The 13,312-nt window shown below is 44.0% G+C and overlaps 1 protein-coding gene across 2 annotated transcripts; it reads right to left on the minus strand.

Moving 5' to 3' along the window:
* Positions 1-451: 451 nt before the first annotated feature.
* Positions 452-6,162, minus strand: LOC122320781. 2 transcript variants are annotated; one of them, XR_006245828.1, is made up of 3 exons: positions 5,624-6,162; positions 5,502-5,567; positions 452-470 (listed from the first exon to the last, which is right to left on the minus strand). XR_006245828.1 is itself a non-coding variant. In XM_043209273.1 (2 exons), exons 1-2 carry the CDS (start codon positions 5,892-5,894, stop codon positions 5,512-5,514), a joined length of 327 nt encoding a protein of 108 aa, XP_043065208.1. In that variant the 5' UTR covers positions 5,895-6,162; the 3' UTR covers positions 5,477-5,511. The 2 variants fall into 2 exon arrangements, 1 of the variants encoding a protein (XP_043065208.1); XM_043209273.1 differs by lacking the exon at positions 452-470 and having other exon boundaries at positions 5,477-5,567.
* Between the last annotated feature and the right edge of the window lie 7,150 nt (positions 6,163-13,312).

Here is a 13,312-nt window from a genome sequence, read left to right on the forward strand (position 1 = left end):
AATCAGGTCATTGGATGCATTTTTTTGTCGTACTCTGCTGCATTAAGATTGACAGTCTTTTCAATACAGCATTTAAAAACAGAAAAACCAACGTAAATTAAAGAAATATAAAATTGGAACAAAATGATTTAAATAGATTAATAAATGTATTCGCATATAATCGTAAATCCTTTTCCGTTTTAAAATAAATAAAATAGCAAAACATGCCACCACTGTGTAGGGCTTTTTGCCAAAGGAATGCTCGCCTGCGTAATTCTCCTTTGGAGAATTTTTGTTCAAGTTACATAAGCAATCTGTAACAATTTATGTTTACGTCCCATTTTACACATTTCAAAGGATGAAGCCCTCTCAGATACAGACAATTGAATCTGCAAAGCAATCCATCACACTTTTGTTGACCTGTTATGAAATCGAATTTCTTGTTGAGTGATCCGGACAGGCTGACAATGTCAGATTGAAGTTGCTGATGGCTGAATATATACACAATTTAATTAATAATCATCACACACATTAAGCTTGACAGAAATCTGACAAATGCCAAATTGTCCTTATACTATTTATAAATTCGAAGTGCACATTCGCCTACGAGCAAAAGAGAAATATATGTCTGATGAGGAGATTATGCTGCCCAAGCTTGATTCAGTTGACAAAGCAAATCCCTATCAAACAGGGCGCTGCGCAGATTTTCGAGTCCTTGACTTAATCATCAAGGCTACATTAAAAGAGAGAATATATTTATTATGGTACGATTTTCAGAAAACTTTACTTTCATGTATTTACCTACTGTTTGCAGAAAGAAAGTATTAAACAAATAAGTTATAAAAAACATCTGCGAAGACCTTAAACAGAAATACTTAAATTTTGTAAATGCCTCAAGAGTTCTTATTTTATATATTCTTCATAAATCCTTTTTAAATTAACAGAACACATTGTTACCTCGTTTGCGGGACACAAGTCCGAAATACATTAAGTATGCTTTGTGTCTGCATTTAGCCTTTACTTCGGTCCTTTTGACCTCTTTGGGTATTACTTTTTGCCCCTTTGTGATTCCAGCAGGTTCTGTTCGAGGGCTTTACTGACTTTACTAATACAAGTTAAACAATCAAATATGTCAATTATACGCACCATTGGGTCCTTTGTGCCGACAATCCTATACACACAGTCTGCGAATGCCATGGAAAACCGTCCGTAAAGCAATAATATTTAATGTAATTTTATGTGAATATGTTTGTATAAACGGACACTGACAAAGGGTTTAACTACTCTGTGGGGAAAATTCGCAGGGTCTTTGAAAAGTATTTAATATGCAAAGGGAATTTAACTTAAAGTGTGATTTATTTGATGTGGTAATACATGCAGTTCATAAATAACACCTTCGAAAAAGCAATAGTTTTGTTTTAAAAGAACAAAGCACTTCAAAATTATTTGTTTTAATTTTAAAAGCATTTAATTAGGCAGTTAGAGTATGTAAATTTCCACTTACCAAGTCGAGACCGTATCTTTCACTTGTTATTTTTATGTGGAATTTTTGTAATGTGTTGTGCTTTTGACTACTGTTTATTTTTAGTCAAAATGGCAGCCGCACGCAGACTTGTGTCCACAAGTAAGTGACGGGTTGCGTGTCTGTCAGTGCGTCTGAGTGGGAGCGTGTGTGTTTTTTTATTTTTTGTATTTTTTTATGGCTGTCAACGACAGGCGTCGGCTGTCAGGGGGCGTGGCTCCCAGGCGGTAGCATATTGAAGGGCCTCGTCCTTATTTGTTTGTTTACCTGCGGGTATCACGGACAGACGAAGCATTCGGGCGAGGAAAACTACCCATGGGCCTTTCCTCTTAAAAGCAACATTTCCCAACTGCGGCACTCTGAACTCTACAGGCTGACGTCAACCGGTTGGTATTAATTCCTTCAAATTGTAAATATTGTTTCATGTCTGATTGATGGCGCCCCACTGACCCTTCTCCTTACCCTCCCCCTTTCCCTTCTCCAGCCGCCCCTCGGCCGTCCACCTCTTGGCATATATGCCGACAAATTAACTCGCATAAATATTTATGTAAAGCAGAAGGGACCTTTGAAGTCACCCGGCGGGAGTATCGGCTGCGCAAATCCTGGACCAGCATATGGACCTTCTCGAAGCCAGCGTTGATTGTTCAACAGTGGAAAGATACAGTGAGAGCTTTAAAGGGGGAATACCAATTTTCAAAGATTATATCTTGAATTGATGATAAGCCACTAAAGGATTTTTAGAACCACTGATATTGTTATTAAAACAAATGTATAATTTACTTTAAAATCTTTAAAGTCTAAACTTAGGTTGCCATAATTCTTTTTACACGATTCTTAATAAAATTAAAGTAGTATATTATAAACAACACATTTGGGAAGATTACAAAATGTCTTGCTCTAAATGGGATCCTATAAGCTTAACTAACATCACTGCCCTTTTCATTCTTTGAATCTCTCTTCTTTTTTTTCAGTGCAAATGGAAAAGGAAACATTCCGCTTTATTGGACAATCGAACCTGCAGCTCGTAGGGTTAATTAAATGGGGACTGTCGACAGCGCAGGCGGGCAGGAAAACGAGTTCTTTGAGCAACTTCATTTCAGGACTGCGGGCATTCAGATGGCCAGGACCCCGATATGCAGCAATAAACAACTTTAACAACTTTTCCGATGATGAAGCCTTAGCCGCATTTACGGCTGCCATAACGTTCACCTCGTTCCGGCCAAGAATTAAGCCGCATTATCGCGTCTGTTGGCTCGACCAGGAGTCATTTGTCCGGCGACTTAGGGTCTGACCCTTTCTGCTGGGAGCGTACTAGGAAATTGGCCAATATCCTTGAAATATTCGCAGCCGTAAATCCTCAGCCAGCTATTAATTTGCAGCCAGTCGGGTCGCAGAAAACAGCGAATGTCACATCGCTAAAGCGAGTGCGGAGAAATAAAGTTTCGGATAGAGATTCTCTTTTGGGAAACCATTTAATAAATGTTCCTTTTGCCGCAACCGAAGCACTGAGTTGGGAAAAACAGCGAACAACAGCAGTAAACAAATATTAATCACTCTTAATGAATTTGATGTCAAGCATGAATATTATTATACAACTTTTGCTCTGCGAGCGCTGACAGATAGCGAGTGGAATCCGCTCTGATTAAAAATGCCGACAGCCTGCGAGGCAGAGGGATATAGCAAAGATATAGCTTTGGCTTTGCCTTCGGATTCTGCAGCAGCATCGTCGGCGGCAATGGCAGTGGGAGCGACTCCCTGGGCATTCATAAAAGTAAATTATGTAAGCGAAACTTTCCTTCTACGGCTTTTTTATGCCGCTCTGCCCTGTAAAAGTTCCATTTTCATCAAGCTTCATTTACGTCTTTCAAACTCCTAGAATTTCCGGCCAATTCGAAAAGTTCAAATAATTGTTTTGAACTGAACCCAACTGAACTGAACTAATTTTCATGCGCTCGGAAAATTAAACTTTTCCGTTTACCGTTTGTTTGGTCTCTTCTCCACTTGGACCTGAATTGCTGCAATTGGTGCCAGGTGAAAATGACCAGGTGCAGGCAAAAAACGGACAACGGACAATGGGCTAAAACAGAAATCGATAAACAGCTCTCTGCAATCGAATAAACAAACCTTTGAAATAAAACTTAAAGTAAACCAAATGCTTTGATGCAATAATCTTATTGCAATAAAAATATCACAATAATGGGGACTATTGGATTGATTTATTTCTTAATGCCCTTAAAGGACTCCCATTGTGCAATATTCCTTTGCATCCTCCATTTTCTTTTTTAGGAGGACTCCTACTGCCGGACGACTTAAAGACAACTTAATCTTTGCGCTCAGATCGGGATTGAAAAATGGCTTGATGCGGCGCTAAAAAGATTTGGTCGCATTAAATGCTGTCGTTTATCTGGCACTTGGCTCACACCAAAGGAGCCACTCACACACCACTTCCCCTCCTCCCAAAACCCCAAAAATACACACACTCACACTAAGGCATTCTCAAAGAGGGGCCAGCACGTGTGTTAGTGTTAGTGTTTGTGCGAGAAGCCGGAGGCTTGTGTTTGCCTAATACGCTTCAACTTCTTTGCCCACAAGCCAAAACACAGGCAAACACACGCACACACACTTACACACGGTGGCCCATAAATAGGAACACGGACAAGGGATCGGCATGTCAAAGGCACGTGCAATCCAATATAAACAATTCTGCACATAGGCACACAGAAAAATATAGGAGTAAACTAAAATAAAATCAAAAAAACTTTAATGACATAGTGTGGCGTGTCAACTAAAGATTTTAAATAGGAGGAAGGATTTAATTGTCACAGTTTTAAATATTTTTTTAACAGATCTACAGAAGGAACAATTGTATAAAAAAGCAAAATAAAATAGATTTTGTATTATAGTACAAAAAAAATTAAAGACGTTTTAAACCGCTTAAATTATCTCAATTTCGCTAAACCATCTTTAATATAATACTATTTTTCTCAGTGCACACTTTCTCACATATACTGTTGCGTGCGGCTCTGTTGAACTAACCGGCGGCTTTTCATTTTTTTCCCTTCAACCCGAGCCAGCACATACGGGCCCACACACAAATTTTTCTGGCATTGGCCAGGTTTTGCTCCTAGTGCACATCAATGTGGCCATGTTCGCAATATTTTCCCACTTTTTTTGGTTGGAATTTCTCCTCTTTTTACGTTGCGCCGCCTTACAGGGCCAAAATCCGCCACGGGGGAGCCGCATGGCCAGTAACACCCGAATACAGCTACCAACGTTGCGTATACGTAATGTCAAAACTATCGATGGCGAATTTACACCGCGTTGTGAACACATTTTTTGCCACAGTCAATGTTGGCGTGGTCGTTTTTGTTGTTGATATTGTCGCGTTAGTTGTTGCATCCGCGAAGGGCTTATTTGCGGATCGTTGCCATTGACAACACCCTGTTGTGAGCATATCTTCGACATTCTGAACTTTTTGGTATAATAAAGCTATTTACATAATGTTATTCTTGTTGAGTAACCGTGGTTTAACTTGTTATTTATGTTTAAAAACACTCTTAACCTTTAAAGTCTTTATTAAAAATACAAGGCATTTAGAAAAAATTTAAGATATTGTTTGCAAGTTCATAAATTTAAATAATTTGGCTCCCATTTCTTCGCTCCATAGAGTTAAAAAACTTAATCCATAAAACCATAATATTATTTTCTAAGAGGAGAAAATGAAATATTTTTTTCAAGCCATTCCGTATTTAATTTTTGTATAATTTCGAGGGTACTTTATGGGCCATAACCCGCGATGATTTGATTTCTTTATAGCTGCCGCTCCGCGGGGGAGACCTTCCGCTTCTATCGCATATTTCACTATATTTTCATTTTAGCGCTTTCGCACAGACACACGCAGCGCAGGCACTCACATGGATGCACGCGCACGCATTCACACAAACAAAAACTCATACACACACACACACTTACAGAGAGAGAGTGGAAAGTCGTTGCGTACCGGACGTGTTTTATATTCGAGTGCGCGAAAACAAGTTTCCTACGTTGTGATCCGCGTGTGCGACATCTAAAATTGAAGAGAAGGGGTTGTAGCGACCCATAGTTGTGGAAGGATAAACATACCAGTGTGCGGAGGTCTTCCCTGGACCCCAGAATCCCTCTGGCTCCAGTAGCGTCGGCTCGGCACTGGGACGAAGGGGTGATACCCCCCTGCAGGTGAGTGAAAGCCCTTTTCACTCAATTTTCCGAATTGGGTGATTAGGTCTGCCATCTTCGTGGTCAGTTGACTGATCAGCTGCGCTGCAGAGTTACCAACTTTTGCGCAAGCGTTAGCCGAGCTGCCAACTCGCGGGGAAAGCTCTAAAGCAAGCTCTCCTCCGACCAAGTATAGCATATTTTTAGGCGACAGGTAGGAGTCAAAAGATTTAAAGGATGGCGAGCCGTGGCCCTGGCCCGGTTAGCATAACTAAGGAGACGACTCAGGGCAAGGCCAAAAGCGCAGCAGCTGAAGACTCTGCTGCGCCAGAAGCTGACCCATTTAGGAAGAGTAGCAAGATGGGGAGATCACCGACAAAGGTGCCAAAATCTCCACCCATCTTCTCGCCTGCAGTAGAGCAGGAACAGGCGGATACGGCGCATGCTGGAGGTCCCACAGAAGCGGGGGTCTTCCATTTCAGCGCAATTTCCGAGCAGGGACTGGCTCCGCTTATCGCCAATGGCGACATAGACGGAGTTGTTGGAGCGATCGGGGCGAAATTGTCCCAGCTTAACAGTATGATGTTAGGCAAGACGAGGGTGATGGTGACGATTCCTATGAAGGAACTCGTGCAGCAGGTCATCGCCCTCCAAAAGTCAGCAGTCAGGATTCTGGAGACGGCTCCAAAAAATCCCAGTGAGCAAAAGCCCACTCCCAAAAGGTCACGTGAGAGCCCTAGAGCCGGTAAGCTCTCAGCGCCAAAAAGGCAGAAGGTGCCGCAACCTTGCGGTACAAGCAATAAGGTGGTGAAAGCCATAACCTACGCAAGTGCAGCGAAGCAAATTTCCGGCCCCCTTCCGCCGAGCCATGCGGACAAAGGCACGAAGGAGGGTGCGGAGAAATGGTCGACGGTTACCAAAAAACCGAAGAAGCAGCAGCCAAAAAAGCAGCAGCAGCATAGAAAACTGCCTCCACGCACAGACGCACTAGTCGTCAAGTGTGGCGAGGGCATGCAGTATGCCGACGTGTTAAAGTTGGTGAAAAACAACCCAACTTTACAGCAACACAAAGATTGCGTCAAAGGCATACGGATGACTGGTAGGGGCGAGCTACTCATCAAAATGATGAAAACGGCCGACCCAGCCACATCCAAATTACAGAAGGCAATGCAGGAGACTCTGTCTGATAAGGCAGAGGTTAAAGAATTGAAGGAGCTAGTCCAGGTTGAGATTAGGGACATAGCAGAGTTCTCGTCGAAGGACGATATCATCCAGGCGGTTTTCGCCAACTATGAGGGCGACATCCCACCTGCGGCCATTCCTTCCCTAAGGAAGGCATACGGGGGCACACAAGTAGCCAGGTTGAGCATCCCGCCCGTTCTTGCGGAGAAGATCCTAGCAGAAGGAAAAATCCGCATTGACTGGGCGCACTGTAGGGTCCGTAAGTCCGATGAGCCAAAGCGATGCTATAAATGCCTCGCATTTGGTCACATGGCCTTGCACTGCCGTAGCAAGGTCGATCTGTCCAAAGCGTGCTTTAACTGCGGTGGGCTCGATCACGAGTCCAAAAGCTGCAGCAAAGAGGCACGCTGCCTATTATGCGCAAAAACCCAGGGCGCAAACAGCAAGCACCACACGCTTAGCAGAAGCTGTCCAGCTTATCAGCAGGCTCTCAAAGCAAAGGGGAGATGAAAATTCTCCAATTGAATTTGAACCATTGCAGAGCGGCCCAGGACTTGCTTGCACAAACGGTGCGAGCCCTAAAAATAGACCTGGCCATCTTGAGCGAGCCATACGCAAGTAAGCACGATGGGATTTGGTTTCAAAACTCCCAAGGTGGTGCAGCAATTTGGAGCTGCAGCCCGAGACCACTGCAGATCCAATGCCGGCATTCAGGCAGAGGTTTTGTCAGGGCGAAGGTGGGTAGCCTTACCATCTATTCGTGCTATATTGCACCCAGTGTCGACTCGCAGACATTTGGCAGCATTGTTGACGACATTCTGGAGGACGCCAGAGGACGACACCCCATCATCATTGCCGGCGATTTCAACGCCTGGGCAACGGAGTGGGGCAGTCGCCTCACAAACCATAGAGGCCACATATTGTTGGACGCTATTGCCCGGTCAGGCCTCACTCTGGCTAACACAGGGTCAGCCAACACATTCGAGAAGGCGGGAATGGGTTCAGTGATCGACATCACGTTTATGAGCCCAACCTTAACCAGGACGTCAGCATGGCAAGTCTCAGAGATATATACCGGAAGCGACCACCGGGCCATCACCATGGAAATAAGAGACGGGCGATATAAACGCAAAAACATCAATGCGTCCACTGGGTTCCGAGATTCTACCCTCGACCCGCAAGCCCTGATCTTAATGGCGGAAGATCTCGTGTATGACGAGCGTAAGAACGCCAACGAAAATGCTGTATGCATTAAAAAAGCAACCTGGTCAGCATGTGCAGCTTCCATGGAAAGGAGACGTGCTGGCGGAAATGGGTGTCCCCCGGTGTATTGGTGGACCGATGCCATAGCGGAGGCGCGCAGGAAGTGCCACCAGGCACGAAGGCAATATATGCGCTCTCGAGGTAGGCCGAACTTCGCCTCACTCCAACGCCTCTACAAATCCTTGCGGACGGCTCTTAAAAAGGAGATCTCCGCGAGCAAGAAACAATGCTTCGCTAAACTATACGATGACGCAGACACACGTCCCTGGGGCACAGCGTACAAGCTGGTAATGGGGAAGTTGGCGGCCTTCAGCCAGCCCACCCCAACATGTCCTGAGCAGCTCAGCAACATAGTGGCGCACCTCTTCCCGCCGAGTGTAGTACTGCAGCCACAGCAAGAGCCCTCCCCGCTTCAAAGTGAGATTTTTCCCACGTTCACAAATGCTGCGGAAGTCTTGGCTGAAGTTAGGAGAATCAAAGTCGAAAAGGCCCCTGGCCCAGATATGATCCCTAACAAGGCATTAAAGATAATAATGACGGAGAGATTGGAGATCTTCGTAAAGCTCTTCAATGCCTGTTTCGCACAGAGAACGTTCCCTGAAGCCTGGAAAATGCAGAGATTGGTACTATTACCCAAGGGCAGTCAAAATGACAACCTTGCGGCCTATAGGCCACTCTGCATGCTCGACACTGTGGCAAAGGTATACGAGAGGCTAATCTGCAACCGCATCGAAGTTGCACTGTCCGAGGGTCCGGGCTTATCCCACAATCAATTTGGTTTCAGGAAGAAGCGATCCACAGTGGACGCGATCGGGCTGGTACACAAACTGGCCTCTGAGGCAATCCAGGGAGCACGTTGGCGAGGCGGTAGCAAAAAATACTGCCTTGTGACTACCCTGGACGTAAAGAACGCATTTAATACTGCCAACTGGGTGCGGATACTCTCAGCCCTGAGACGTTTACAGGTCCCCAGCTATCTGGTGGACATAGTCTCAGAGTATCTTAGCAACAGACAGCTTCTATATGATACTGAGGAGGGCCGTCGAAGCTATGCAGTTTCAGCAGGAGTTCCCCAGGGCTCGGTGCTGGGCCCTACCCTCTGGAACTGCATGTACGATGGAATACTGAACCTACAGCTCCCTGAAGGAGCTACGATCATTGGCTTCGCAGACGATATTGCTGTCGTCGCAGTAGCGAAGCACCTAAATGAAGCCGAAGCAGTAACTAATGCGTCTATCGAGCAAGCTTCCCACTGGCTATGTGCTAATGGCCTGAAGCTCGCCGAGCACAAGACGGAAGCCGTCTTGATCAGCAGCAGGAAGGCAGTAGAAACCGCCCAAATAATAGTGGGTAGGACAATTATACGGTCCAAGCCCTTCATTAGGTATCTTGGCGTAATGCTGGACCACCGGCTTACGTACAAATTCCATTTAGAGGTGACGGGCAACAAAGCGGCCAAAGTTGCCACGTCTTTAGCTAGAATGTTAGGGAATGTTAACGGGCCAAAACAGCAGAGCAGGCGCCTTCTGGCAAATGTGGTGAAATCCACAATCATGTATGCGGCACCGATCTGGGCTCCGGCCATGACCTCGCCCACATATAGTCGCTCATGCAGGGCGGCATACAGACGCGCCGCACTCCGAGTTATATGTGGCTTTCGGACCATTTCCGAGGAAAGCGCGTTATTGCTAGCCGCCACGACGCCCCTAGACCTGCTCGCAAAGCAGGCGCAGGAGCTGGCCGGCGAATTTGCATCGATCGAGGAGAGTAGAGCCCGCGTGGTCTCAGCGTGGCAAAACCGGTGGAGTGGAAGCACAAAGGGTAGGTGGACGTACAAGCTACTGCCAGATGTGAAGCGTTGGGTTGAAAGAAAGCACGGACAGGTTGACTTCTACATGACGCAACTGTTGACAGGACATGGGTGCTTTAAATCCTATCTTCATAGGTTTGGGCACGAGACGGACCCGTTCTGCACACAGTGTACTGGGGCAATCGAAGACGCAGAACATGTTTTCTTTTTATGTCCGAAATTTGAAGCTATAAGGCATGAGCTCAGCCTAGCAATTGGGAAGCCGTTCACGGTCTCTGACCTGATGGATACGCTACTGGGCTCACAAAACAATTGGGATGCCGTCAGCAAAATGACAGTCTTTGTCATGAAATCCATGCGTCGCGCTGAACGTCAGCGCAACCGTCGTCTAACCTAGTTTAATTACTAGTTGCGGCTTTTCAGGCCATCTCCCCCTCGCGAAGTAATACCCAAGGTTAACCCCTGCGGTTGTACCGTGAGAAGGGAAACGGAGAGTAGGTTCGGGGTTTTACTGGGTGAAAGACCCAGACTTCGGCTCTTCAAGCTTTACCACCTACTATAAAAAAAAAAAAAAAAAAAAAAAAAAACACACACACTTACACCCCCAACAATGGTCGCACTTCCTGTTTCCGCTTGTTGGCGGCGGTGTTGCAAAGTGTGTGTGTGCGGGGGTTAGAGGTGACGAGAGATGACGAGGGGTAGTGGGGTCGGGTGACACCGGGGTCAAGGGGGAAATTTGCATAAATTTTCCGTACATTTCGCACAGAAGGCAAATTGCATTTTCAGCATAACACGTACTCCATTCTACTTACACCGACATCAGCACACGCACACTCACGCAGTAGTTTTTCCTTTCGCCAGGCCCTTTTTCACCTCCCCCAGTCCGCTCGCCCTCCCCCACTCCCCACTCTCCGGTGAAAGGTAGGCCGTGTTTTCCCGTCGCCATCATCCTTATTTTCATTTTCATCCTGCTCGCATCGTCAAGAGCTCCGTTCTTATCCTGGCGCTCCATTCGTCTGTGTTAGTTTAAGGCATGCAAATGTTACGAAAATTGCTTTTTACTTCCCATCATGCAGGTGAATGAGTTTTCTCCCCTTCTCACCACAACTCACACACACACAAACGAGCACGACATCCTCGCACCCACACACACACACATTGAAGTAAGTTAAGTGTTTGACTTCGAGTTGTTACTGCTAAATTACCTTTTGTTGTCATTTTTGGCCCTGGCCAGGTTTCTTTTCGCACAATGGACACAAAAGTTATTGTTAGCCAAAATCAAATAAATATTAAACTCATTCAACTTCATTGATGGAGCGCTTTTATTCAAAGTTCATGCATGTAGAATTTATTGTGTGTCTAGTGGTGCTGCAAGTTTTTCGCTGCAAAACATAAAATCATTCAAATTTCAATCAGTTTCGCATACAACACGAATGCCTATCATATGAATTTTTTATACTGGTCACTAGTAAAATATTATTTCATGCTTTAAATTGTTTTGTTTCCAGAGAACAGACCTCGCTCGAAATTCTGTTTCAGTATCATTTTTGCTGTACAAATGAAAGTTTATTTTGAAAGTCTGGTGAAACTAAAATCTCTGCATACTTTTTTGGGCAATGCATGTGCGTTCATTTAAACGAATTCCCGAAATCAATGAGGCCATTTAACACACTCAAAATTACTCAACGTTAAATTATTTATAGCTATATGTTTGCCAAACGTGATATAAAAATAAATAGTCAAAATTTAAAATGTACTTTTACACCTCATTTGTATTCAGGCAACAATTTGGGTGATTAAACAACTAGGCATTTTATTGTTAAATAAATATTTAAAGCACGAAATCTATTAAACACCATGGCAAGCAATTCGTTTAATCATTAAAACTAACAATTTTCAATTAAAGTTGGTAATCGCGATGCATGCCATAGATAAAAACTTAATCGCTTTAGTTTAAACCTTATTACTTATTTATTAAATAAAGCCATAAAAAATACCTTGAATTTTTTCAATAAAGGTTTTTTTAAAATATGAGTCCTCAAACCAATATTTTTGCCATTGTCTGAGGTCGTCATTTCGAGCCGCCCAGAAAATCCTGTTAAACGCCTTGTTGTGGGCCAATTTTAGCCAAGCAATCTTTCTCTGAACACTTCTGGCCATTTTCTCCCTCCCCAAAGAGGCTATGACCCATTTCGTTTATTTGCACTATAACATTTAAAACTGATTTATGCAGCAAATTGGAGAAAAAACATTTAATTGCTACAAACGTGTCTCACCTCCAGAGTGTTTTGCGGGTTGCTCAGCAAGAATGTAAAATGCAATGTCAACCAAAAACAAAACCAAAAAAAAAAAGAATTTTGAAGCGAGGGTGGGGAAAAGCCAAATAATATTCTGCATACAAAATAACTTGGTTTCTCTAATGGCTGAATTTTAAAATGCATGAGCTCCACTCCGGCGGTCACCCCTTCGACCCCATAACCCCCTTTTTCCCCTCCAACCCCTTTGGTCCTTCGTCCTGTGAGCATGTTTGTGTTTTCTGCTGTGCTTTGTGAACTGTTGAAGTTTATTTTGCCAGATTTTAATATGTATGAGTTGAAGATGAAGCATTTATGGCAACACAAAACAGTGGCAGATAGAAAACTCTTCTCAGTATGTGTTTGGCATATTTATGCAGGACTTCGACAGAGGGGCGTGGCAAAGGAGGAAGGGGAAGGGGGCGTGCCGGCCTCTCACTTCGGTAATAGCAATTTCCTCCAAAAGCCTCACAGTATTTTCGGCATGCTCAGCAATTTTCCCACTGGCAAGTGACTGACTAATGTAAGTTACGTGTATCCTATATGTATATCCTCGATGTGGACTCGTCCTGGCACTCCCAGTTCATTTCCACCCCTTCCATCCCTTCGCCATGCTCCAATAATGCAAAACATTTGTACTAGACAAGGCCATTCCATTTTCTTTGCTTCGGCCATGTTTCGTGTGGGAAATGTGGCTTCTTTTTTTGCGGCTCGTTAAGTTAGCCTGATGCCATTTGTTTTATGTTGCTAACTTAATTTATGAATACCACTCATGAATCATGGGGACTTTGAACCGCTCTTTTGGGGTTTCCCAGTGCAGCTTTGTTAACAAAAAAGGTTATTAAGATAAAAGGGAATTTCTAAATGCTGATTAAAATCATAAATTATTATTTTTTTCACTGAAATGAACCACAACTGAAATGCGGTGCTTTTTACTTCATTAATTTGAGTTCCACTTTGATAAGATATTAAACAAGAGTTCATTAAAAAAGTATTTGAACTGCATTAAAACTAATTTATTGTAAACAGATATTTTGTTGTAATTAAAAGTTATATTTTGAGCGACAA

Source organism: Drosophila ficusphila, unplaced genomic scaffold, assembly GCF_018152265.1.
Source record: "Drosophila ficusphila isolate 14025-0441.05 unplaced genomic scaffold, ASM1815226v1 contig_791, whole genome shotgun sequence".
NCBI lineage: Eukaryota > Metazoa > Arthropoda > Insecta > Diptera > Drosophilidae > Drosophila > Drosophila ficusphila.

Coding starts and splice junctions, on each gene's coding strand:
- LOC122320781 (XM_043209273.1), bottom strand. CDS start 5,894: ATGCTATACTTGGTCGGAGGAGAGCTTGCTTTAGAGCTTTCCCCGCGA. Junction 5,568..5,623: donor GGGAAGACCTCCGCACACTG/GTATGTTTATCC, acceptor CTTCAATTTTAG/ATGTCGCACACGCGGATCAC.